This window comes from Rhinatrema bivittatum, chromosome 4, assembly GCF_901001135.1.
Source record: "Rhinatrema bivittatum chromosome 4, aRhiBiv1.1, whole genome shotgun sequence".
NCBI lineage: Eukaryota > Metazoa > Chordata > Amphibia > Gymnophiona > Rhinatrematidae > Rhinatrema > Rhinatrema bivittatum.
In genome coordinates this window covers 152484083-152510882 of record NC_042618.1, presented here as the reverse complement: position 1 = coordinate 152510882, position 26800 = coordinate 152484083, and the positions used below count along the sequence as shown (strand labels likewise).

General features: G+C 42.3%; 1 protein-coding gene across 4 annotated transcripts in view; it reads right to left on the bottom strand.

The window, feature by feature from the left end:
- STRN3 (striatin 3) overlaps positions 1 to 26800 on the bottom strand; it is a 349837-nt gene that overhangs the window by 143445 nt on the left and 179592 nt on the right. For all 4 annotated transcript variants that reach the window (XM_029598990.1, XM_029598988.1, XM_029598991.1 and 1 more), the window contains one exon: positions 24669 to 24802. In XM_029598990.1, the coding sequence (XP_029454850.1) occupies positions 24669 to 24802 (134 nt within the window). The remainder of the gene's footprint in view (positions 1 to 24668; positions 24803 to 26800) is intronic.

The following is a 26800-nucleotide window of genomic DNA, read 5'->3' as shown; positions in this document are numbered from 1 at the left end:
GATGTTCATTGGCAGCACCAGTGCTTTGGAATAAGCTTCCCTTGGATATCAGGTTAGAATCTAATTACCTGATGTTTTGGAAGTAGGTAAATCCTGGATGATCCCATCTTAAAATGGAAGTTGAGGAGATGGTTTTCAAAAGTAAACTGATGGTATGGGTTTGCTTTGTGTTTTAATTTTTGTATGTCTGCTATTTTTATTGTTGGTGATGAGATTTTATTATGTACAATGCCTAGAGCACCATTTTTGGGATTGGGAAGGCCATTTAAAATGGCCTTCCCAATTCCAAACACCACCCAATGACAGTACAAACGATTTTGCTAACACAATTACCTTGATTTTGAATAAGTACTGCAAAACAATCTTTAAAAATTGGGATTGAGCCACTAAAAGTTGATGGAAAGTAACAAAAAGAGAATCTGTTTACTAGATGGTAGACATTTACCACCTGCAGACTGTTAAAGATTAATAGTGAGGAAGCAAATATATCTATAAAATTATGGAGATGTCAGACATCAAAACCTCTATGAACATGTTGGCATACACAATGCATTATGATATACCTGGTTACTAATGGGGGAATTCTGTGCACAAATTTTTAAAATTCTGCACATAAAATTTTAAAATTCTGCATACTTTCTATTGGTCAAAATAATCTACATCACACTCTGAATAATTAACTTAAAATGTAAAACAGAAAAATTATTATTCAAAGATGCAGAGTTTTAAATATTTTGAGCAGAATTCCCCTAGAAGTACTCTGTAGGATGCCCCTTTCATCCTCTCTCCCTACTCCCCTGACCAGACCCCTTTCACTCTGCCCTCTAAAGCTCTAACTTCTCTGCTCTCCACTCTCTCTCCTTGCCCCCTCCAGGCTCAACCCCTTCTGCTATCTCTACACCGCAATCCTCCACTCCTAGAATTTGATCACTCTCTCATACAGCCTTTCACACAGGCTCACTATGTCCCACTCTCTCTCACACACACATACCCGCACATAGAAGCCCTTCCTCTTTCACACAAACGCATCCTCACACAGGCTCCCTCTCCCTTGCACAAACACATGCACCCCACAAACAGTTTCCCTGTCTCTCACACACAAAACACCCTTACACAGGCTCCCTCTCTCTTGTACACATACACTTTCACAGGCCATGTCTATGTTGTCATCTGTTCACTGCTGCTTGGCCGCGACCCGCTCGCAGCCCACCAGTGCATCCCTTGTCTTCAGCCATGAGCGGGATAGGCTCCGCTTGCGGCCCACTGGGGCCTCCTTCCACCGGCCACAAGTGGGATGGGCTCCGCTTGTGGCCCGCCAGCACCTCCCTTGTCTTCAGCCGTTATTGGGATGGGCTCCACTCTCAGCCTGCCGGGGCCTCCTTTGTCTTTGGCCACAAGCGGGATGGGGTCCACTTGCAGCCCACCAGGCAGCTTAAAATTCTGCGCAAAAAAAGAAAATTCTGTGCAGCAGGGGCATTCTGCCCAAATCTTGTGCCCTGCAGTAGCAAAGAATTCCCCCAGGAATAGGGTAATACCCCCAATCTAATGCTTTTAATAGACATTTAGTAGCTCAATCCCAATTATTAAGGATTTAAAATATGATTTTGAATAAACACTGCAAAATAAAGGTAATTGTGTTAGCAAAATCTTGTTTGTACTATCATTAAGTTTTCTTTACAGAAGTACTATAAGAACACTTATTTAAAAGTATTTTAAACTACCTTCCTAACCCCAAAAACAGTTCTCAAGGTGATTTAAATAATAAAATCTCATTACCAACAATACAAACACAATCTTAAAACAATTAAACAAAAGCAAAACTGATACCATCAATTGATTTTTGAATACCATCTCAACTGCCATTTTAAGACAGGAACAGCTAGGTTTTTATCTTCTTCCAAAATATCAGGTAATTAGATTCCAACCTGATGTCCAAGGGAAGCTTATTCCAAAGCACCGATGCTACCAATAAACAACCTAGCCTGAATTTTTGATGTTACATTCTGCTTGAGCAAAATGTAACATCCTGGGCAGGTATATACTGAGACAATTGAGCCTTCAAAAATGAAGGACTGATTCTGTGCAATAATTTAAAAGTCAGCATCAGGATTTTAAAATATATTCTATAGAATATTGGCAACCAATGTAAACGATGCAGAAGTGGGGAAGATCGAGTCCCCTTTTTTGCAACTACAAATCACCTTTTCAGTTAGTCTATATTACTTAGATCCTTTGAAGCAGCCTCTGTGGGAGACCAATATGAAGACTATTGCAGTAGTCCAAATATGATATTACTAAAAATTGCACTAGTACTTGATTATCCAGCAGGTGCCATAAATGGCAAACCAAGCACAGCTTAAAATAGACAAACTGGACCATATTTATTTATTTATTTATACATTTTTATATACCGACATTAGATCAGAGATGTCACATCGGTTTACAGATAACGTAAAGGAAATAAGCGGGGGGTGCCTATTTCTGATAGTGAACATATTTTTAACAATGAAAATAATGAAACAAGGATTCTTGTGTATTTCCTACGGGTCAACTTAATTAGCAAGAACTAAAAATTGGAAATTATAAATTAAACATTAAATGTAAAAATTAAAAAATTAAGAGTTAAAAATTTAGATTCATATGAAAAAGACCACTAAAGTAGCTTTGTGAGACTTGAGATCCAACAACAAAAACGTAACATAATAAGTATAATCAGCACACGTCATGGGAAACATGGAGGCAGAGAATATGAGTAACTGATCATCTAAGGATAACTGAAAATCAAGTCTTAAACCCAAAGATCTAACATTGTGGAATAAAGTAATATTAGTAACCAAGATCATTCACTGGAATATGTATACCAGCAGAATAGCACCTACCCAAAGAACTTAATTTTTATTCCCGTTCAGGGCTAATGTTTTATCCTCAAACCACTCAGTTATAGGATGAATAAAGGTTTTAAGATGGATTAGAGATCCTAACCAGTCCATGCCCAAAAGAAAAATCTATTGTACATTGTCCACATAAATGAAAAACACAGGAACCAAGCTAATTTGCCAAGAGGCTACATATGTGAGTCCAAGATAAGGGTTGTCAATATTCCTTTTCGCCATTGTCTTCTGCAGAAAAACAAAAAAAAAATGGATGGCTGGTAGGAAGGAGTTGAAAAAAATAAAAATTTTTTAAACAGATTCTTTAGAACCCATTGTCCAAAGTTACTATCCTGATGTGCGTGAGTGTCTATTCAAAGGGTTCTCAAACTGTGGCCCATAGCCCTGAATCTAGCCCACGGAGTTAAGTTTTTCAGCCTGCCATACATTTCCTTCAGGTGGACAGATCTGGCCTACAGAAGAAAATAATTTAAGTAATTTTTCCCCATGTGTGACAACAACATAAAGGCTCATGGGGATAACCAGGCGCCACCAGTGGTAGAGGAGAAGGCTAGTCCTGCAGCAATGGAAACAGACAGGTAGAAACATGGCAGCGGAAAGAGAGCATATCGCCCATCCAGTCTGCCCATCTGTCCAATTAAATTCAGCGTTATTTATTTATTTATTTACAGTTTTTTATTTACCGACATTCGTAGATACATCATGCCGGATTACATAGAACAATATTAACAGTACGAAAGATTACATGAAACTATAATAATGGTAACAAGAGAAATGAGTAACTTAGAGACTAACGAAACTATGGTAAATGCATTAGAATTCTCATCACTTTCTGAGAGATCCCCTGTATTTATCCCATGCTTTCTTGAATTCAGATACTGTTTTTGTCTCTACCACTTCCAGTGGGAGGCTGTTCCACCATCCACCTCTTCACTATGAAGCAATATTTCCTAAGATTACTCATGAGTTTACCCCCTTCAAATCTCATCTCATGACCCCTCTTTCTAGAGCATCCTTTCCACTGAAAAAATGCTCCTCCTGTGCATGGAAACCTTTGAGATATTTGAGTGTAGGGTATACAAATTTAGATCTTTATGTCTATCCCCATATGCTTTAGAACGAAGGGCACTGACCATTTTAGTAGCCATCCTCTGGACAGACTTAATCGTGTTTATATCCTTTTAAAGGTGTGGTCTCTAGAATTGTACACGGTATTTCAAGTGAGGTCTCACCTGGGACCTATACAGGAGCAATATCACCTCCCTTTTTCTGCTAAGCATTTCTTTCTCTATGCAGCCAAGCATCTTTCTGGCTTTTACCATCACTTTTTCCACCTTAAGATCATCAGATACAATTACCCTCAGATGCCACTCTTCCTTTGTGCTTAGAAAAATTTCACCTCCAATATTGTACCTTTCCCTTAGGTTTTTCAAATCCTAAATGCATTACTCTGCATTTTTTTGATTTACATCTTAGCTGCCAGACTGTAGATCATTACTCAAACTTTACTAGATCCCTCCTCATGTCTTCCACTTCCTTCCTGGCTGTTACAGATTTTGGTATCATCTGCAAAAAAACAAATATTTCCCGACAACCCTTAGACTATATCGCTTACAAAAATATTGAAAAGAACCAGTCCAAGGACCGATCCCTGAGGCATACCACTACTAACAACCCCCTTGTGACGGAGTGTACTGATAACTCCCTCATTCACTGTAAGACAATTATTTGTTACTGTCTATTTTATGGTTGAAATGTAAACCGTAGTGATAAGTAGCTCTGTTATTTGAACTTCGGTATAGAAAAGTTATAAATAAATAAATAAATTCTATCTTAAGAAGCCTGCTTCAGGTTTCTAACCCAGTCCTCCCTTAAGGCAGAATGCCGCAAGAGATTCTGGGTAAAGGGAGGTTCCCTTCACCCAACCATAAGAACCCTGGCCTACAAAGCTTAGGGCCGCCCCCAGGGAGCTGGTAAGAACTCCTGGTATATTCGTATGGAGTATTTTTACCTTACAATTGTACCTGACGCAAGGTGAACCATTACTTTGTTTCTTTACTTGTGAAGCACTATAAATAAATACTTATACCAGAACTGGACTAGTCAAGTCGCGTTTTGTTCCTGGACTATTCCCGAGGCTGCAGCAAGCCCGAATACGCTCAGAGAAAACTCCATTTACCACTACATTTTGCTGTCTCCCACTCAGCTAGTTTCTAACTCAGTCAGTCACTCTAGGATCATTACACCAAGGGCACATTATTTATAAGTCTTCTATGTGGAACCATTTGAAAGACCTTGCTGAAAGCAAAGTATAATACCTCTAGCACTCTCTCTTGATCCAACTCTCAGGTCACCCAATCAAAGAAATTGATCAGATTCGTCTGACAAGATTTATCTCTGGTAAAACCATGCTGCTTTGTATCTTGCAATCCATGGGATTCCAAAAATTGCACTATTCTCTGTTTTAGCAGCAATTCCTTTAGTTTGCTCACCACAGAGGTCAAACTAACTGGCCTGTAGTTCTCAGCCTCATCCTTACTTCCACCTTTATGAATAGGAACCACCTCTACCCTTTTCCTGTCCTCCAGAACTACTCCAGTCTTTAAACAAACATTGAAAAGGTCAGCCAGCAGAGCTGCCAGGAAATCTCTGTTCCCTTAGTACCCTCAGCTGTATCCCATCTGGTCCCATTGCCTTATCTACTTTAACTTTAGTTAGCTCCTCATGAACACACTGTTTTGAAAACTGATTGAGGTTTATCTTGCTTCTAATATTATTTGTGCTTTTTGTTTTGTGGTCCTGCTCCAGGCCCTTCCACAGTGAACACTGAACAGAAATATTTGTTAAGCAATTTTGCTTTTTCCTCATCAGCCTCTACATGTATTTATTTATTTTATTCCTCTTCCTCACCTTTGAGTCTCACAATGCCACTTTTGCACTTTCTTTTATCACCAACATATCTAAAAAATATTCTAGTCCCCCTGTTTTACCGTATTTGCTATTTTTTCTTCTATTTGAATTTTCGCAACCTGACTGATTTCCCAGCTTCTTAGTTTTTCCAGATGTCTGCCTGCCTCTTTCTGAGATCTCTTCTGGTTTATGAATGCTAACCTTTTCTCCCTTACCTGGTTCAGCTACTTCTTTAGAAAACTATAATGGTCTCTTTTTCCTCTTTCCTTTATTTACATTCCTAACAAAAAGATTAGTTGCCCTTATATCTACTTTTAATTTTGACTACTGCCATTCAATTTCCCCTAGATTTTCCCATCCAGCTAATGACTCCTTGAGGCACTCCTCCATTTTGAGAAAGTTAGATATCCTGAAGTCTAGAATCCTCGCCTTAGAATGAACTTTCGTCTCTTGAGTCTTAATACTGAACGACACCATCTGGTGGTTACTGTTTCCCAGATGATAATCCACGATATCAGAAATACAGTCCCCATTGGTAAACACCAGGTCCAGTATTGCCCCCTCCTGAGTGGGTTCTATTACAATTGACAAAACCAGTTCTCCTTGCAGAGAAAGAGCTGCTAGTGGAGAGACCATGTCCTGCTATTTTTTTATTTTATTTATTTATACAATTTTTCTATACCGTTGCACAGAAAAGATTTCTATCTCCACGGTTTACAAAGTAAAACTTGAAATAAAAACATTGGAAAGGAATAAAAATACACCATAAAATCATCAAGTATAAATTAATATAAAAGTCATTAAAGAGCTAAAACTTTCATTATAACAAACTGGAAAGCATCAAATTACGTGTCATAGGTCTCAGCTAGTGTCTTGAGTATCAGTCTCAATTGCCTGTTGAAAAAGCCACGTTTTTAGTTCTTTTTTAAATCTCTTCAAATTGTGCTGAAGTCTTAAATGTTGTGGCAGTCTATTCCAAAGTTTCGGCCCTACAATTGAAATGGCACGGTCTCTAACTTCGCTCAGATGGGCGGATCTTACAGTGGGTATTAAGAGAAGGCCTTTGTTGGCTGACCTTAGATCACGCTGAGGTATATGCAGTCTAATAGTAGAGTTTAGCCAATCTGTCATTTCGCATTACAATATCTTGTGGATGATGCATAACATTTTATGCATTATTCTATATTCAACCGGCAACCTTCAGGACTGGGGTGATAATGATCTTTATTTCTCGTGTTTGTTAAGATACAGGCTGCGGTGTTTTGAAGTACCTGTAAGGGGCGGAGTGTTGCTTTTGGGAGGCCTAACATAATAGAATTACAATAATCTAGTCCCGTAAATAACATAGCCTGGAGCACAGATCTAAAATTTTTGTGAGAAAGTAAAAGTTTCAAACGCTTTAACATTATTAATTTGCCAAAACCCTCTTTTACTTTTCTTGTAATGTGAGCTTTGAAGTTTAACTCGTAATCCATAAAAAGACCTAAATTCCTTGTTGAATAAACTAACTTAAAACTTGCTTTGTCATTAAGAATGATCACTTTCTGTTCTAAGTTAACATTCTTTCTATCTAGGACCATAAAAACAGATTTATCTAAATTTAAAATCAGTTTCATTTGAACTAGTAACTGTCCAATTATTTTTAAATACATTTCGACTAGTTTAAAAGTTGACTCTGAGCTGTTTTCAATTGGGAATACAATCTGAATATCATCAGCATAGATAAAGCAAATGTTGCTTACCTGTAACAGGTGTTCTCACAGGACAGCAGGATGTTAGTCCTCACATATGGGTGACATCACAGGATGGAGCCCAATCACGGAACACTTTTGTCAAAGTTTCTAGAACTTTGACTGGCCCCTACTGGGCATGCCCATCATGGCACCAACCCTGCAGCCAGCAGGGGTCCCCCTTTCAGTCTTGTTTAAAAAGCTACAGGAAGTGCCGAAAAATAAAATAAGAAACGTAATGAACCCAACACTGCGGGGCGGGTTTTGTGAGGACTAACATCCTGCTGCCCTGTGAGAACACCTGTTACAGGTAAGCAACATTTGCTTTCTCACAGGACAAGCAGGATGGTAGTCCTCACATATGGGTGAGTACCGAGCTGAGGATGTCCGAGTATGCACCAAATGTACCCAGGTGTGCAAGGCACTAGGACTGGGGTGAAATTTGGCCAAGGGCATCCTGAACCCTACCGGGCAGGCAGAAGAGTGCTGGTACATCAAGTTGTGAATAGGTTACGCAGGACAGATTGGCCGAAGATGGAATCTTGTCTTCCGGCCTTGTCCAAGCAATAGTGGGCTGTAAAGGTATGGAGCGAACTCCAGGTGGCAGCCCTACAAATGTCAGGAAGTGGCACCGTGCGTAGGTGTGCTACTAAAGTCGCCATGGCCCTCACAGAGTGTGCTTTAACACGATCTTGAAGTGGAAAGCCTGCTTGCTGATAGCAAAAGGATATGCAGTCCGCTAACCAGGAGGAGAGAGTCTGCTTACCCACAGGCTGCCCCAATTTGATGGAATGGAAAGAGACAAACAATTGAGTGCTTTTCCTGTGGGCAGTTGTACAGTCTAGGTAGAATGCTAGAGCCCATTTACAGTCAAGGGTATGCAGAGCCTGCTCTCCTGGTTTGGAATGGGGCCTGGGAAAAAAGGTAGGTAGTATAATGGATTGATTGAGATGAAACTCTGATACTACCTTAGGCAAGAACTTAGGGTGACTGCGGAGTACTGCCCGGGTCCTGCAGAAGTTTAGTGTAAGGCGGATAGGTAACTAGGGCCTGTAACTCACTAACTCTGCGAGCTGAAGTGATTGCCAAAAGGAAAATCACTTTCCATGTGAGATAGCGAAGTTCACAGGACTAGAGAGGCTCGAATGGTGGTTTCATGAGCCGACCCAATATCAGGTTGAGGTCCCAAGAAGGGGACGGAGGACGCAGTGGAGGCTTGAGGTGAAGCAAGCCCTTCAGAAAACGTGTTACAAGGGGTTGTGCTGATATGGGAACATCCCTGACACCTTTATGGAAGGCGGCCACCGCACTAACATGCATTCTGATGGAGGAAGTTTTTAGACCTGACTCCGACAAGTGCCAGAGATAGTCCAGAAACTTCATGATTGGACAGGTAAAGGGGTCAAGGGATTGAGAAGAGCACCATGACTGAAACCTGTTCCATTTGTAAAGGTAGGATTTGCTCGTGGAAAGCTTCCGTGAAGCAATCAGGACATGGGAAACTGATTCAGAAAGGTTAAGTGGCTGAAGGATTAACCTTTCAAAATCCATGCCGTCAGGGACAAGGCTTGAAGATTTGGGTGGCGCAGGCACCCGTTTCGTAATCAGAAGCAGGTCCTTTCCCAAGGGAATGTGCCTGCGAATGGAGAGATCCTGAAGTATTGAAAACCAAACTTGGCATGGCCAGTGAGGTGCTATCAGGATCATGGTTCCCTTGTCCTGATGTAACTTCACGAGAGTCTTTGAGAGAAATGGAAGTGGAGGGAATGCATATAGGAGACCGGTTGCCCATGAGAGGGAGAATGCATCTCTTGGCTGATAGTGTTGGCTGCGAGTGAGAGAGAAGAAGTTCTCCACTTTGCGGTTTTGAGGTGACGCAAAGAGGTCTATTTAAGGGTAACCCCACTGTTGGAAGATCGAGTCCGCTATTGAGGGGTTGAGAGACTACTCGTGCAGTTGAAAGGTGTGACTTAGCTTGTCTGCCAACACATTGTCCACTCCCGGCAAGTAGGTGGCCCTGAGGTACATCGAGTGGGAGAGGGCCTCCTCTCATATCTGCGCAGCTTCCTGACACAGGAGGTAGGAGCCCGTGCCTCCCTGTTTGTTGATGTACCACATGGCCACCTGGCTGTCCATCTGAATCAGGATGACTTGGTTGGAGAGGTGATCCTGAAATACTCTGAGAGCATATCTGATTGTTCGCAGCTCCAGGAAATTGATTTGGTGTTTGGCTTTCTCTGGAGATCAAGTTCCTTGTGTCTGCAGATTGGCCACATGGGCTCCCCAGCCGAGGTTGGAAGCATTGCTGGTGAGAGTTATTTGAGGTTCTGGAGCCTGGAAGGGCAAGCCTTGGAGGAGATTGATCTGATTTTTCCACCAGGCGAGAGACTGATGGTGTGAGTCGGTGACGTGGACAATGGTCGACAGGGGCTGAATACATTGAGTCCATTGTGACCGTAGAGTCCACTGCATGACTCTCATGGCTAGGCGGGCCATTGGGGTGACCTGAACTGAGGACGCCATGTGTCCCAGTAGGATGAGAAAGCGGTGTGCAGTCATATAGCACTGAGACTGCAGCTGGTGTGCGAGAGAGACGAGAGTGAGAGCTCGTTGTCGAGGTAGAAAAGCTTTTGTCTGCAAGATGTCCAAGTCTGCCCCTATAAATGATAAGGTTTGAGATGGGACTAAGTAGGATTTGTTGTAATTGACGAGAAATCCTAGTGAAATCAGAGTGTGTAAGATAAGATGTAGGGACAACAGAGCAGTTTGAGTGGGAGCCCTGATCAACCAATCGTCCAGATAGGGGTAGACGTGAACACCTTGAGTCCTGAGGAAGGCTGCAACTACTATGAGACATTTTGTGAAGACTCGTGGTGCAGACGCGAGGCCAAATGGAAGCACTCGGTACTGATAGTGCTTAGGGCCTACCAGAAATCTCAGGTATTTGCGATGAGATGGAGTTACTGCAATATGAGTGTATGCGTCCTGGAAGTCTAGAGAGCAGAGCCAGTCTCCTCTTTGTAGAAGAGGAAGAAGAGAACCCAAGGTTACCATTTTGAACTTTTCTTGATGGAGGACTTGTTGAGGGCACGTAGATCCAGAATTGGACAAACGCCTCCCGATTTTTTGGGGATTAGAAAGTACCGGGAATAGAACCCTAGGCCGTGCTGAGAGTAGGGTACTGGTTCTATTGCCTTGGACTGGAGAAGGAGGGAGACCTCCTGTTCCAGAAGGATGGAGTGATCGGATGTTCTCCACGTCGGTAGAGGTGGGGAGTTCGGTGGGATGGAGAGAAAGTTGAGATGATAACCTTGAGTGATTATCGCTAGGACCCACTGGGTCTGAGGTGATTGAGTGCCACCGGTTGTTGAAATGGCACAATCGACCTCCCACTGGTATGTGAGGCAGTGGAAGCTGGCTGCTGCTCTCTATGCAGGAGTCAAAAACCGGAAGCAGGGCCCGGCTGAGGCTTTTGTTTTCGTATCTGACAAGACTGGGTTTTTTGAAATGGTCTTGTAGAGTGAGTTCTAGCTGGTGGCGGGTAGGATTTCTTCGGACGGAAAAAGGACTTTAGTGTCTTTTGGAAAAGCTGTTTTGAAGAGTACTCAGAAGGCATCAGAGAGAGCTGTCTCAGGGTTTCTTGATGGTCCTTGAGTTCGTTGAATCTGTTCACCGAACAGACTGTCTCCTACATATGGCAGGTCGGATAATCTGTCTTGCACTTCATGGTGAAGGTCTGAAGACTTGAGCCAGGCCCATCTTCTTGCCAAGATAGCAACTGCAGATACCCTGGTAGCAGTGTCAAAGATAGATGATCTTATCTCATGCTTGCCCGCCTCAAAACCCTTGTTTACTAGGGTTTGGAGCTGATCTTGAAATTGCTGAGGCAGGGAGTCTGTCAAGTCTTGTATCTGCTTAAATAAGACCCTGTTGTATTGGGTCATATAGAGCTGATAAGAGGCGATTCGGGAGATGAGCATTGAGCCCTGGAAGACCCGGCGACCAATGGCATCTAGAAATTTTTGCTCTTTGCCTGGGGGAAAGGAAGTATGGGGTTTTGATCTCTTTGCCCTCTTTTGGGCAGATTATACAACCACAGATTGGTGATCCAATTGAGGTTTTTGAAAACCTGGGGCTGACTGTACCAAATAAGTGGTGTCAGCCTTCCTGTTGACAGGAGCAACAGAGCCAGGGTGTTCCCAGTTCTTTTTGAGGAGATTCAGAAGAACTTGGTGAATAGGGATGGAGGTTATTTCCTTGGGAGCATCCAGGAATTGCAACAGTTCCATCATTTGATGCCTGTCATCTTGTTCGGTCTGTAATTGGAAGGGAACCAATTCAGACATCTCCTTCACAAAATTTATGAAGGAAAGGTCTCTGGAGGAGAACGCTTTCTGCTTTCAGTAGGAGAAGGTGATGAAGGCAGGTCATCAGTGTCTGGTGAAGAATCATCAGTCCAGGTATCGTAGGGATCAGCACCTGCCCCTCTAGGAGCCTGAGGGGGACGGGAAGGTGGAATCTCTGAGGGTCCTGGTCTAGGCTCCAAAGGAATCGAAGGAATAATTGGAGGCACCGATGAAGGCATCGAAGGCACCGGTGCAGGCATCTAGGGTATCAATGAATGGATTGGTGGCGCTGGCAGATGTATCGGCATCGATGGCTGAGGCATCGGTAGGACTCCCGATGGAGGGATGTGGAACGGTGTTTCTCCTCCTGATGACAAGGTAAGCGGAGAGGGCACCGGAGCCATCGGTGACCCGGGAATCCATCGGTGGAAAAGCGGCAATGAGCGCTTCCATCCTCGAGAGCAGCAGTGCCAACGCTGCCGGAATCGGGTCAGTGGTCGCTTCCACGATTGGTACCGGTGTCGCTGCCAGAGGAACTTGGAGTCGATGCATCACCTTGTCAATGGCTTCCTGAACCAGCCGGTCCAGTTCCTCTCGGAGACCTGGAGCAAGCAGCCCCAGCTCTAGAACAGAAGAAGGAGGCAGGGGCATAGCTGGAGGGACCACCATTAAAGGCGGAGTTGCGGCTCCGAATCCCCTTTCGGGTGAGGGTTGCCTCGGTGACCCAGTCGCCGAAAAGGTCGGTGCCTTTTCTGGACGGGGTTTCTTCGATGGCGAGGTTGATGATTTCGTTCTTTTGATGGTCCAAGACTTCCGATGTTGGTGGCGATGTTTCTCTCTACGATCCCCTCGGACCTGAGGGGGAGTAGAGGTGGTTGAAGGCCGAGAAGTTGTCGATGCCGGACAGTTGGTGGTCGATACTGGCGCGAAGTGGTGGTCGATACTGGTGTGAAGTTGACGGTGCCGGTTCTGACGACGTCGATGCAATATATGGCGTCGGGGTTTGAGCACGGAAGAGAAGTTCCATCTTCTCCATTCTGGCCTTGCGACCTTTTGGTGTCATTAGGACACATTTGGTGCAGGTCAGGACATCGTGCTCACATCCGAGACACATTACACAGACCTTATGAGGGTCTGTTATGGACATGGTGTGATTGCAGTCCGGGCACCGACGGAACCCCGATGCCATGGCCATGAAAAATTTGAGCCACGGTACGGTCGACGGCCAGTAGGCCGCGAGGGCCAAACCTGACGGGAATCGATTGAAAACGGGTAGAAAACTTACCGGAGTACCGTGGCTTGAAAAAATTGAAGGAGGGACCCCTGTGGGGTAAGAAAAGTTGTAATTCCGAGAGGAAAATTCCTGTCAGGAATCTCTGTGGAGCTCCTTAACCACATGGCTACTGCTGTGCGGAAAAAAGAAGACTGAAGGGGGACCCCTGCTGGCTGCAAGGTTGGTGCCATGGTGGGTATGCCCAGTAGGGGCCAGTCAAAGTTCCAGAAACTTTGACAAAAGTGTTCCGTGATTGGGCTCCATCCTGTGATGTCACCCATATGTGAGGACTACCATCCTGCTTGTCCCATGAGAAAATATGTTAAACTAAGACCAGTTAGCAAATAAATATTAAAAAGGGTGGCTGACAATGCTGAACCTTGTGGCACTCCTGTTGATAAATTTACCTTATCTGATATACTATCTTTAATTTTCATTGCGAAAGTTCTATTGTCTAGAAAAGATGCAAACCATTTCAGTGTAATGTTAGTCAGCCCTATATCCTGTAATCTATTAAGGAGTGTAATGTGGTCCACTGTCTCAAATGCGGCTGAAAGATCTAAAAGCACGAGCAGGTAGCTTTGGCCTCTATCGAACCCTACAAGGACAGTGTCTGATAAAGAGAGTAACAGCGTCTCAGTGAGTAACAGAGTAAGAAGATCAAGATAAAAGGTGGGTGGGGAGTGAGTGAAGGGAAAGGGAGAGGCAAGGGTGAAAGAAGAAGGGAAGCAGGAGGTGAGAGCAAGAGAAAATGGAGGTGTCAGAGTGAAGGGAGGAAAGGGGAAGTGAATGTGACATGCACACACCCACCTACCTATCTACCTCAGATGTCAAATGCAGGAAGAGATGGGGCAAGGGTTGTGAGAGTGTGGCACAGTTGCTACTTCCAAGAAATCTAGAATTACTGAAACCCTTGGGAACTCTGCACCCTGCTTTCCTCCTTTCTCAGGATTTCAAATGAATAAAAGAGCCAAACATGATGCCACTCCAAGGGGGACACCCCTCTTCCAACCAGTGATTTATGGGCCTTCCTTTGAAAAGTTTGGGAAACCCTGCTCTAGATAGAAGTGAGAGAGTAATGTATGCACTTATCTCCAAGTAGCAGCTTTATTTTAAAACGTTTTTTAACCTGCAATTTCTGAAAATTCAAGCTGAAGAAAAAAAACATTACATTCATAAAAATCACATTAAGAAAAATATATTGATTGCAGAAACAAGAAGCAACTCACCATTGCCTCACCATATGACAATAATAAAAACTTAGCTAGAAATTAGGTAATAAGGCTGCTCATCATAAAAACCACAGACACAAAGAAAAACTAACCAAAACTAACTAAGATGCAGTCAGGGTTATTACGTGAAGAACCACTTACCACTCGATAATAAAAACAAAAATTTTAATAAGCCAAATGAGGTTAAAAACTGACAGCAGTAAACAACCAAAATAGCTCTGAAACACACATGACACACTATAAAATATCAAAAGGCGAGTCAAAGAGGCCAAACAAAGATCAAGTTATTCAAATGCCATCAATTTGACATAGCATTATTGGCTTGTAATGCTATGTATCCAGCTTTAATCACGAACTTTCCACCTCCAACCTTATGAGTGTTTTTTATGTGAATATAAAAGTGCACTGAAAACTTTTTTTTGAAAGATTATAAACAATGGTGGTGGTTAGAGTGATGTAATATAATACTTGTTATGCCACCTGATAACGATACAACCGACTTATACACAGAAAAATTTAAAGTCCACCCGACAAGGTCTTGTTTCTGACCATGATAGGTCTTTCTTCAGGGGATGTAAATTGATATAGTAAATCGTCGGAATTACTTATCTTGAGTTGAAATGTTGCTGTAGCCACTCGCTTGTTTATAATCTTTCAAAAAAAGTTTTCAGCGCACTTTTATATTCACATAAAAAACACTCTTAAGGTTGGAGGTGGAAAGTTCGTGATTAAAGCTGGATACATAGCATTACAAGCCAGTAATGCATTGTAAATTTATGAAACATTCCATTTCCGCCTTAAAACATTTTTTTGTTTAAAAATTTATTGTTATGAGCAGTGTTTTTTGAAAGTGGAGGTTTTTTTCTGCCCCAAAATACTTAAAATACCATTCCAGAAATAATACATCGGACACTTTTAAATGTGAGTTTGAATTGATATTGATGTATAAGTGTCCTTTATAAAACATTACCCAGGAGCATAATTCCTTGGTTTATCAATTTGACATATGCAGCTGCTCTGGCAATGTATTCAAAATAAAGGCCCAGCCAGAGGAAAAACTATCACGGGTCTCTGCTGGGCAAGTTGTGGCAATGGTACATTTAATAGACTGCTGAGCAAACTGTAATGCTCAAGGAGGTTGGTAAATCTGTAACACAGTACAGATCCATGGGGAAGCACTGCTGCTCAGGAGCTTATTAGCAAGCATTGGCATCTTATAGTTAATCCTCCATTGCACTGGGAGCCAATGAAGCAAATGGAGGAGTTATATAATCTCTGATGCTAGCACCAGTCAAAATACAGGCAGCAGAGTTTTGGAAAATTTGGAAGGCTCTAATGGCATTTGCCTGTACCCAATATAGATGGCAATTCTGAATGCTGTGTTTGAACATTTTGGGCATTTTGTGGTTGCAGTCATAATATTTGCCTCTCCTTTTTGCATTTGTGACTTCCCAATATAAACGGAACTGAAATAAACTAACTGTGAAAGGATTAGGGCTTGCAGCACAGACCAAAAATCATGAGGATTCAATAAAGGTCATAAGTGGCAAAGCATCTGCAACTTGAAAAAAAGTAGTTCTTACAACAATCTGAGCATGGATAGACTGGTGTCCAGAATAACACAAATTCCTTATTTGCCTCATGATCGGCATCTCACAGCCCTCAAAACTGAAATCAGAAGAAAAATTCAGTGAAGGCATACTACTTGAATTCATTAAAAGATAGAAAACAGAGAGTAGGGCTAAATTATAAATGTTCTCAACGGAGAAAGGTAAATAGTAGAGTACCCCAGGAATCTGTTCTGAGACCACTGCTTTTTAATATATTTATAAATGACCTGGAAATAGGAACAAGTAGTGAGGTGATCAAATTTGCCAATGACACAAAATTATTTAAAGTTCTTACATCACAAGATGATTTTAAGAAATTTCAAGAGGACCTTGCAAAACTGGGAGACTGGGCATACAAATGGTAAATACAATTTAATGTGGACAAATGCAAAGTGATGCACTTAGGGAAGAGTAACTCAAATTATAGTTACACATTAGGAGTCTCCATTCAGGACAAGGATCTAGGCATCACTGTTGATAACACATTGAAATCTTCTGCTCAGTGTGCAGCAGCAGCCAAGAAAGTAAATAGAATACTAGAAATTATTAGGAAAGGAATGGAGAATAAAACAGAGAATATATATCAGAATGCCTTTGTATCACTCCATGATGCGACCACATCTTGAGTATTGTGTTCCATTCTGTAAACTACATTTCAAAAAAGATATAGCAGAATTAGAAAAGGTTCGGAGAAGGGCAACTATGGGTAATGATTCAGATGGACTGAATCAAATCACGGTGAACCTAGAAGATGTGGTAGACCTGATTGACAAACTGAAAAGTAGTAAATCACCTGGACCGGATGGTATACACCCCAGAGTTCTGAAGGAACTAAAAAATGAAATTTCAGACCTATTAGTAAAAATTTGTAACTTATCATTAAAATCATCCATTGTACCTGAAGACTGGAGGATAGCTAATGTAACCCCAATATTTATAAAGGGCTCCAGGGGCGATCCGGGAAACTACAGACTGGTTAGCCTAACTTCAATGCCAGGAAAAATAGTGGAAAGTGTTCTAAACATCAAAATCACAGAACATATAGAAAGACATAGTTTAAAGGAACAAAGTCAGCATGGCTTTACCCAAGGCAAGTCTTGCCTCACAAATCTGCTTCACTTTTTTGAAGGAGTTAATAAACATGTGGATAAAGCTGAACCGGTAGATGTAGTATACTTGGATTTTCAGAAGGCGTTTGACAAAGTTCCTCATGAAAGGCTTCTAGGAAAAGTAAAAAGTCTTGGGATAGGTGGTGATGTCCTTTCGTGGATTGCAAACTGGCTAAAAGACAGGAAACAGAGAGTAGGATTAAATGGACAATTTTCTCAGTGGAAGGGAGTGGGTAGTGGAGTGCCTTAGGGATCTGAATTGGGACCCTTACTTTTCAATATATTTATAAATGATCTGGAAAGAAATACGATGAGTGAGATAATCAAATTTGCAGATGATACAAAATTGTTCAGATTAGTTAAATCACAAGCAGATTGTGATAAATTGCAGGAAGACCTTGTGAGACTGGAAAATTGGGCATCAAAATGGCAGATGAAATTTAATGTGGATAAGTGCAAGGTGATGCATATAGGGAAAAATAACCCATGCTATAGTTACACAATGTTAGGTTCCATATTAGGTGCTACAACCCAAGAAAGAGATCTAGGCGTCATAGTGGATAACACATTCAAATAGTCAGCTCAGTGTGCTGCAGCAGTCAAAAAAGCAAACAGAATGTTGGGAATTATTAGAAAGGGAATGGAGAATAAAACGGAAAATGTCATAATGCCTCTGTATTGCTCCATGGTGAGACCTCACCTTGAATACTGTGTACAATTCTGGTCGCCACATCTCAAAAAAGATATACCGTATTTCCACGCACATAACCCGCGGGTAATGTGCGTTTTTACCTACCCCGCATGCCCCCCGCGGGGTATAAACGTGGGCGGGTTATCCAGAAAAAATTTTACAGCAGTGGAGTCCGTCCTATCCCTGCGCCGGAGGCGTCGCAACTTTTGAAGCCGGTGGGGGAGTCGCTGAGGGCTGCTGGGAGCTTTCGCCGGGTTGGTCAGCACGGCAGCGGGAGGCGGAGCGCTGCGGCGAGGAGGCGGCGGCGTCGGGATCGCTGCGGAGGGAGCCTCGTGGTCGGCTGAGTGGACCCGCTGGGGTGAGTGTAAAAGTTTTGGGCCTTACCCCGGTGGGTTCCTCGCGCCGATCGCGCAGGCCTGCACCCTTTCGTGGTCAGCGGTCGAAGAGGAAGCGGAGCCGGAGGCGTCGCAACTTTTGAAGCCGGTGGGGGAGTCGCTGAGGGCTGCTGGGAGCTTTCGCCGGGTTGGTCAGCACGGCAGCGGGAGGCGGAGCGCTGCGGCGAGGAGGCGGCGGCGTCGGGATCGCTGCGGAGGGAGCCTCGTGGTCGGCTGAGTGGACCCGCGGGTTATATGAGGAGGCGGGGTATATTAAAACTTTTTTTCATAAATCTTGAAAACCTGCGGGTTATGTGTGTGGGCGGGTTATATACGTGGGCGGGTTATTGTCGTGGAAATACGGTAATTGCGATGGAGAAGGTACAGAGCAGGGCTACCAAAATGATAAGGGGAATGGAACAGCTCCCCTATGAGGAAAGACTAAAGAGGCTAGGACTTTTCAGCTTGGAGAAGAGACGGCTGAGGGGGGATATGATAGATGTGTTTAAAATCATGAGAGTTCTAGAACGGGTAGATGTGAATCAGTTATTTACTCTTTCGGATAATAGAAAGACTAGGGGGCACTCCATGAAGTTAGCATGTGGCACATTTAAAACTAATCGGAGAAAGTTCTTTTTTACTCAACGCACAATTAAACTCTGGAATTTGTTGCCAGAGGATGTGGTTAGTGCAGTTAGTATAGCTGTGTTAAAAAAGGGATTGGCTAAGTTCTTGGAGGAGAAGTCCATTACCTGCTATTAAGTTGACTTAGAAAATAGCCACTGCTATTACTAGTAATGGTAACATGGAATAGACTTAGTTTTTGGGTACTTGCCAGTTTCTTATGGCCTGGATTAGCCACTGTTGGAAACAGGATGCTGGGCTTGATGGACCCTTGGTCTGACCTCCTCCACATAGTATAATTTTTTGTTAGTCCCTGTACCAAAGGATGGCCTCAATTTTTCTATCTTGAGGATCTTTCTATGCTGCTCCCCCTTCCCACAGGAAAAGTGTGCTTGGTGACAGCACACAAGAGAGCATCCACTTTCAGAAAGTGCAACTGCTCCCTCGTAGCAGGATCCAAGGGATTCAGCCCTTCCGAAGATCATCCTCCTTGAAAATTAGCTTCCAAGGAGCCCCATTCCAGATCAATCAATTCTTGAATAGCCTCCATAATAGGAAAGAAACATGAGGCTTTATGCAAAGAAGTAAAAATGGGATCTTTCTTTGGCTCAGACACAGAATTAGCCTGCGGTACTCCCAGCATCTTCAATGTCTGGGAAATCAGAGCTGGTAAATCATCTCTATGAAAGAGACGTAACATAGATCTATATGGTTCCAGCCCCGGAGGAATTTCTCCATCCTCCAAGGAATAAGGATCGGTTTCATCATCTGTACTGTCTGGGACCCTATCTGAGTGACCCGTGGCACACCTAGGCTTACTTTGTTGCATACAAGCAACACCAGGTGAGCGGGGATTGGCACACCATGATCCTGAATCGCTATTAACTGGGCCAGCGACTGCTCCTGAAGAAAAAACTGCAGCCCTTGAAAAGATTCCACTCAATAAAGGGTAGATGGATCCAGATGAAAAACAGGGGGTGTTGGAACTGCACCCACTGAACTACCTTCCCCTGCTGAGGAACCAGTTAGTGGAGTCCCAATTCTAGGCGAGCTCTCTGGTAATTTTTTCCATTCCCGCAACAAGCTAGGAAGGACTGGGATTAGCAAAATTAGATGGAGACAAGTCTCCTTCAGCCTCCAAACAGTGCTGATACAAATTAGAAGAAATGCCAGGCTGAGATGGCCGAATATAGCAAGCAGCACACAGGGCCAAGCGCTTAGGCTTCTATGCTATTGGTCCCATAATAGATCACAGACTCTGACTTCGACAAGAGTGCATGTGTGGCTGAGCTAATCACTTTAAAAGGACTGGACAGTCCAAAATTTAGGCGCCCGATACATCCAAATCAGTAGGACACCCAATTCTAGTGTGTCCAACTGTTAGGCATCCTGAAGCGCACCACTGTGCATCCAGCTAGGTGCTTCCAGGTGCACTTACAAGTGCTCTGGAATGCGTCCTATGTGCACAACTGTGCATCCATATGCGCCCAACTGGGCGTCCAACTAGGCATATTATTAGATGCATAGCTGGGTGTCCAGCGAAAACAGACATCCTGAAGAGGGCAGACATGCCACGTGGAAAAGTGAGCGAACGCGGTCGCGGCCTACAGCATGCCAAAATTCAGAGCCTGAAAGTGGATACATGAGTCTAGTGTGAACGAGGTGTTGTCTATCATAATCGAAGTGTGAACAGTATGGAAGAAGGGACGCTGAACTAACAAACACTGGGGGTTATTTTTCAAAGCATTATCGCACGCGATAAGGCCATACTGCATGCAAAAAGGGCCTTTTTGCATGCGATATAAAGCAAATTAGGGGGAGGGGAGGAGTCGGGGCGGGGAGGGGGAGGAGTCTGCTGTAGCACCGCTGCCGGCAATGTGAGGAACATTATCGCTGGCAGTAGCACGGTGAATAGAGACACCTTTTACGGTGTCGCTATTCGCTGTGAAAGGCTGCAGCCGGCCCCACCGCAGCAAGCGAAATCGCACCGCCGCGATGCAAATGGCTGTGGCCTTTCGCAGGCCCACCCCCCCTTACCCCTGCCCACTGTATCATAGCCACATTAAAAAATAGTTTATTATAAAACAGCCATCTCTTAATAGTAGCCATACATAGATTGACCAAATCAACAATTTCGGACCAGGAAGTTCTCACCCTAACACCCTGTCATGCTCCAGACCCAAATATCTATTGCAATCTTTTTGATGGTCAGTTTTGGATACCTTGCAATTACACAATGGCACCTATTTGAAGTGGCTGGCCTGCTTCTCTGCCATACTGATGAACACAGATGACAAAATATAAAAAATTCTGGTGACCAATATCACTGAAAAGCCTCATCAGGATGGTGGGAAAAAAAACTCCAGGGTTCAGCAATTGTTGTTGAAGTAAAAGAAATGTATTAAATATTGAGAAAACTTTGCCAAGACTGTTACAGAGAAAGTTTGAGGTGGCCTCAAATTCCAGCAAAAAAATCTTGTGGAACATGTGAAGCAACATGTCTGAACAGGACTGAGCGGGCCTGGCACCAGTTCCACCCAAGTTATGCAAAGTCTTCTAGGCTTTTCCATAGCTGTGGATGAAAGAATCTGCATCTGCACTATGAGATAACATTACTCCCTTATGGGACTGATTCACATCCTGCTGCTCAATGGAGAAGACAATGTGCAAGGTCCTGCTTCCCTCAAATATTTACAATAAATATTTGGACATAGAGCACTTAAGCCTCTTGTCCATAATCACCAAAATCAAACTTATATCTCCAGTTTTGGGCTCTAACCCAGTGCTTCCCAGCCCTTTTTAGTATCATGGCACACCTGGTGCTAGATTAGAACATGACATACCATACTGGGTAAGGCCAAGGGTCCATCAAGTCCAGCATCCTGTCTCCAAACCAAATCACCTGACAGATCCATTATTTGTTGCTCACTCCTGGGATAAACAGTGGTCTTCCCAAAGTCTACCAGACTAATAATTGTTTATGAATTTTTTCTCTAGGAACTTGCTCAAACTTTTTTTTTTTTTAAAGCAAGCTACATTAGGTGCTTTGTCCAGATTCTCTGTCAACAAATTGCACAGTTTGTGTGCTGTGTGAAAAAATACTTTCTCCAATTTGTTTTGAATCTGTTACCATTTAGTTTTAAGGAGTGTATCCTAGTCATAGCACTATTTGAAAAGGTAAATAGCTGTTTCTTATTTATCTTTTCCACTCCATTCATAATGTTATAGTCATTTATCATCCCCTCTCTCAGTTGTCTTTTTCACTATGTTGTGGCACACCTTCACACCCATCCCCTTCCCCCAACTCCCTGGGCACAACCACTTCCCTTTCCCTCCTCCCTATCACCTTGGCATCATCGCCTTCCCTACCTACTTCCCATATCTGTAGCATCACCATCTTTCCTTTCTACCCTACACCTTGATAAAAAAAACCTTCCCTTTCCTGATTGGGGTCAGCTCCATCCAACAAAAGGAATTAGGCAAGCAGTGCGCTCCTTAATTGCTGCTGCCACCCTCTCCTCTGCTGGTTTCCTTCTAAAGATGGAACTGCACAGGACCCCGCACAATTGTGAGAGCTGCCGGCCCTGTACAGTTCCGACTTCAGAGAGAATACAGCAGAAGAGGAAGCAGCAGCAGCAGGTAAGGGAGCTGCTCACCAACAAATTCTATTGGCAGAAGGGGATAGCTCAGGGAATGGAGGGGAAAGAGTGAGGGATGAAGACTGCTGCCAGGAGTGGCACTTGTGACCCGCCCCTGTTTTCTCTCTACAGTGGACCAAAATGTTGTGGCACACTATTTATTTAATTTATATTCTGCTTTTCAGCCATTTCAAAGCGGATTACATTCAGGTACTGTAGGTACCCTGAAGTTTCCTGCACACGGGTTGGGAATCTCTGCTCTAATTACTGCCCTTCACTATCAGCTCTTAACACTGACTTGTAATAGCCCTGGACAATTCATTTAATTTTGTTAAACCTAAAGTTTTCTGACAGCTTTTGTATGGGCGGATCAATCTCAGAAAAGGTATGTTGTATGTTGAGGTTTGATAGATATTTGATGGCATCTAAATCAACTGAATGGATTGTTCCAGTCACTCCATATCATCCAAATTTAGGGCAGAGGTTTTCGATGTGGCTTACTGATTGCACCTTGCCACATATGCAGTTCAGTGAACCCTTGAAGCACGATTGTTCAATAAAATAGGCACGTCTCTGACTGTAACTGGGTAATACAATCACTCTTTTCACTCTCCTCATGCAGTTCAGGTGTCATGTCTTCTACGGCAGCTGGTATCTTTACACCATAGGGGTAATTTTCAAAAGAATTTATGCACATAAAAGTAGCATATATCATAGCAATTTTCAAAAGTCAATTTACATGAAACAAAGAAAACATTCAATGTAATACATAATTACTATACAAAACATAAGGTTAACCACCAAACAGTACTAATAAGCAATTATGTATGTATGTATACACTTTGTTCAACCTTCCTTACCCCTCCTCCCCTATCAATAAGTATAATATATAAATGTGAACACAGGAAGGTGTAAATTTAAAAAATACATAACCTAAAAAAGAAAAAAAAATACATATGTCAAAATATAAAGAATCACAGTCCAAGACATCCGAGTTTAATGAATCGCCGAATATCCTCTGATAACTATTTTAAAAAATGACCCCAAATTTTTGCAAAAGATTGCAAGTATTTAGGAGATTTCATCAACACATAGCAAATCCACCAATTTAGAATGCTATTGAGACTCTGTGGATCAGATACTAGCAATTTCAACAAAATATATTGGTTTTAAACCAGACAATATTTATATAGAAAGGCTGTTATGCTTCTGTGAGTCAAAAGCATTAGAATCTATACCCAGCAGAGCTCTGCAGAGCCTAAGATAATACATCTCCACCAGTTGGAAATCTTGCGAAATACAACTAACCAAAAATATTGTATTACAGGAAAACTCCGTGGACCTCAAGCATTTACACGCTTAAAATTGGGTTTTACATGTGTAAATTCTCTTTACCCATGTAAGTGGGTTTTTGAAAATTGCTAAAAAATGCCACTGAATATCCAAAGGATATTCACATGTAAGTGCACTATACGCACGTAAATGGCTTTTTAAAATTGCTATGATAGTATGTTACATTTACACATGTAACTCCTTTTAAAATTTCCTTCTTAGACTAACTTTCAAAGGGGTGCGCAAGTGCACATTGATGCCTGTGCATCCAGGGACGCGGCTATTTTATGACATGCGCACATACATGCATGTTTTATAAAATAGCATAGGTGCACATGTGCGCCCTATTTTGCAACTGGGCGCGAACAGTCATGCACATCAGGGCATGAGCCATACAAGTCAGCTATGTCCTCCAAACCACCCTGGTTTAATAATGTGCAGTCCCCCTCAGTTACCCCAGGCCCTTTAAACCCTTCAGAAATGGCTTTTTTTTTTTTAAAGTTATACTTCCTCCATAGCAGAAGTAAAGTTATGTGGCACTGGACCTGGGCAGACATCCAGGCATGCGTTCAGGCATGTACTTGCACAGACATCTCGTCCCAGCCCTAGAACTCTCACGCCCAAACCATGCCCCTTTTAAAATCAGATTGAGTTATTCATGTGTTGGGAGATGTGCGTGCATGTAAGCGGCTTTTAAAATCCAGTGTGTGCAGCTCCCGATTTTGGTGCAGACCCGGCTTTTATAATTCACCTTTAAATGGGTAAATCCTTTTGTAAATTATCCTCAATGCTTCTGTGGAGCTTTTCTTATACAATATGCTAGGAATTTCTCTAAATTAAAAGTGATATTTAAGTCTGAATTATTATTCTTACAAGGAATTATTTTTACACAAAAAAATGGCACTTACATCATAGCTATAATCTGCGTCATTTGTTACTGTCAGATCCGCAAGGTCTCCAAGGCCAAGTACATTTTCTAAGACATCGTCAGAACCAATAATAAATGATTTGCCCGCTCCTGATGGAAATGATAAAGGTTCAGCTATGGAAGAGAAGAGGAGAGATTTTTTAAACACCAAACAGGAGTTCAATTAAGAGATTTACAAATTAAAACCAAACAGACAAAGCATAGCAGTTTTACATACATACTGGCAATATATACACAAAATATCACTAAATGTGCTTAACTAGTAAAATAAATCACTCAATGTCAATCCGTGTTCTATATTTCTGTACTCGCCACGGTCATGTTTTGCTTACCTGTATGCAGATAGCATAAGGAAAACAGTTACGTTAATATTCAGATTTCCTCTGTACATCACTAAGAAGCAGTGTGCTCAATTGCACATTACACCAAAAAGAATCCTCCCCGGAAAGTGAAAATCTGGAGATGATCATGATTTAAAGACATTTCCCCCCTCCCAACCAACTTTCTTTATCTATAGCAGACTGGTTAAGACTAATTAATATGATAATTGAAGGCAGACCAATAAGTCTGGTTTAAGTTCAACTTTTTTTCTACTGGCAATTTAAATCAACTGATTAAAATGTATAACAGAATTAATTACCATGCATTTCAGTTTAATATCATAGTGTAACAGCTCAGCACAGAACTCTTGTGCAATTTTCAGGGGTAAGAAAGCAAAAAAAAAAAAAAAGCCAAATATAACATCCAAGGGCAGGTTGTACATCACAATGTTAAAAGTGCAATTAATGAGTGACTTAAGGACTTAGCTTTGCCATGCAACTACAGTACTATAAGATCTGGTATAATATGAATGCAGTGCATTGTGACTTATTGCTTACACAAGTCTGTAAAATTGAAATGGATTTTCTTCTTGGACGTGTTCTGTGTGTTGGAACAGATCTTATGTCATCAGGTTGGTTGAATTTCTCATGACATTAAAGATTTAGACATATTGGGATCTATTTTCAAAGGGTTTAGGTGCTTAACTTTAGGAGGTAGGCAACTAAATCAGCCTCCTTTTAAGATTTGGTATTTATTTTATTTATAAAAAAAAATTGTAAACTGCTATATTGACACGTCAAAGGGCTAAGCACTTAAATTTAGGAGCTTGTTTTCACTAGGTTCCTAAATTTGTGTGTCTAAAAAAACGAGCGAATATAGAGTGGAGTTGGACTGGAGAAAAAAAGTTAGGCGCTTAATACTGATTTTCAGCACTGGGCAACTAATTTTGGCATGTAAATCTAGGCAAATAAACTGCAGGTCTAAATTTAGGGCCCTAAGTTTTAAGGACTTAAATTTAGGGAATTTTCAGCTGAAAACTTGAGTGCCTGAAATCCACCTGAGTACTTTTTTAAAAAAATTGACCTTATATATCAAACAAAAAATAATTAAGTCTATAGTTCAAACATTTCATCAGTCAGGTATGAAAGGAATGCTAGTGCAGAGACAAAGAGGAAGTCAAGATTGTTTCCTCTTCTAGATCTTAAGTTGAGCTCTTCTTAGAGAGTTTTATAAATACAAAGTACTCACAGTTTATTAAAAAATGCAAATATAAACTCATTTCTAATTGTAAAAGGACTGGAAAAATAAATATTGGGATAACATTTTTACTACAGTGCTTTGCTAATAAATTAAGGTTGGCTACCTTATTATAAAGGGGAGTTTTTGTCAATTACACATTTGCAAAACTCAACTGAGCAATGAGATGACTACTTGCAAATGAAGGGCTGGATTTTCTAATGTTGCGCACCTCTCTGAATCCCGCGGTAATGGGGGGCAAAGCGGGGTGCGGGCCTGCGAAAGCCAGCAGCGATCGCACCACCGCAGTGTTATCGCTGCCGGCTTTTGCACCCAATAGCGCCATCGTAAAAGGTGGTGCTATTGGGCGCGCTACTGGCAGCAATAAGGGGTCGTACCTTATCGCCTCCAGCGATGTTTCCCCAATGTCTGCCCAGACGCCGCCCCGACTTCTCCTCTTCTGGTGCTGACCCGACTCCACCCCGATCTAGCTATGGCACGCGAAAAGTCCCTTTTTGCGTGCGATACGGTTAGAAAATAACCCCCGAAGTTAGG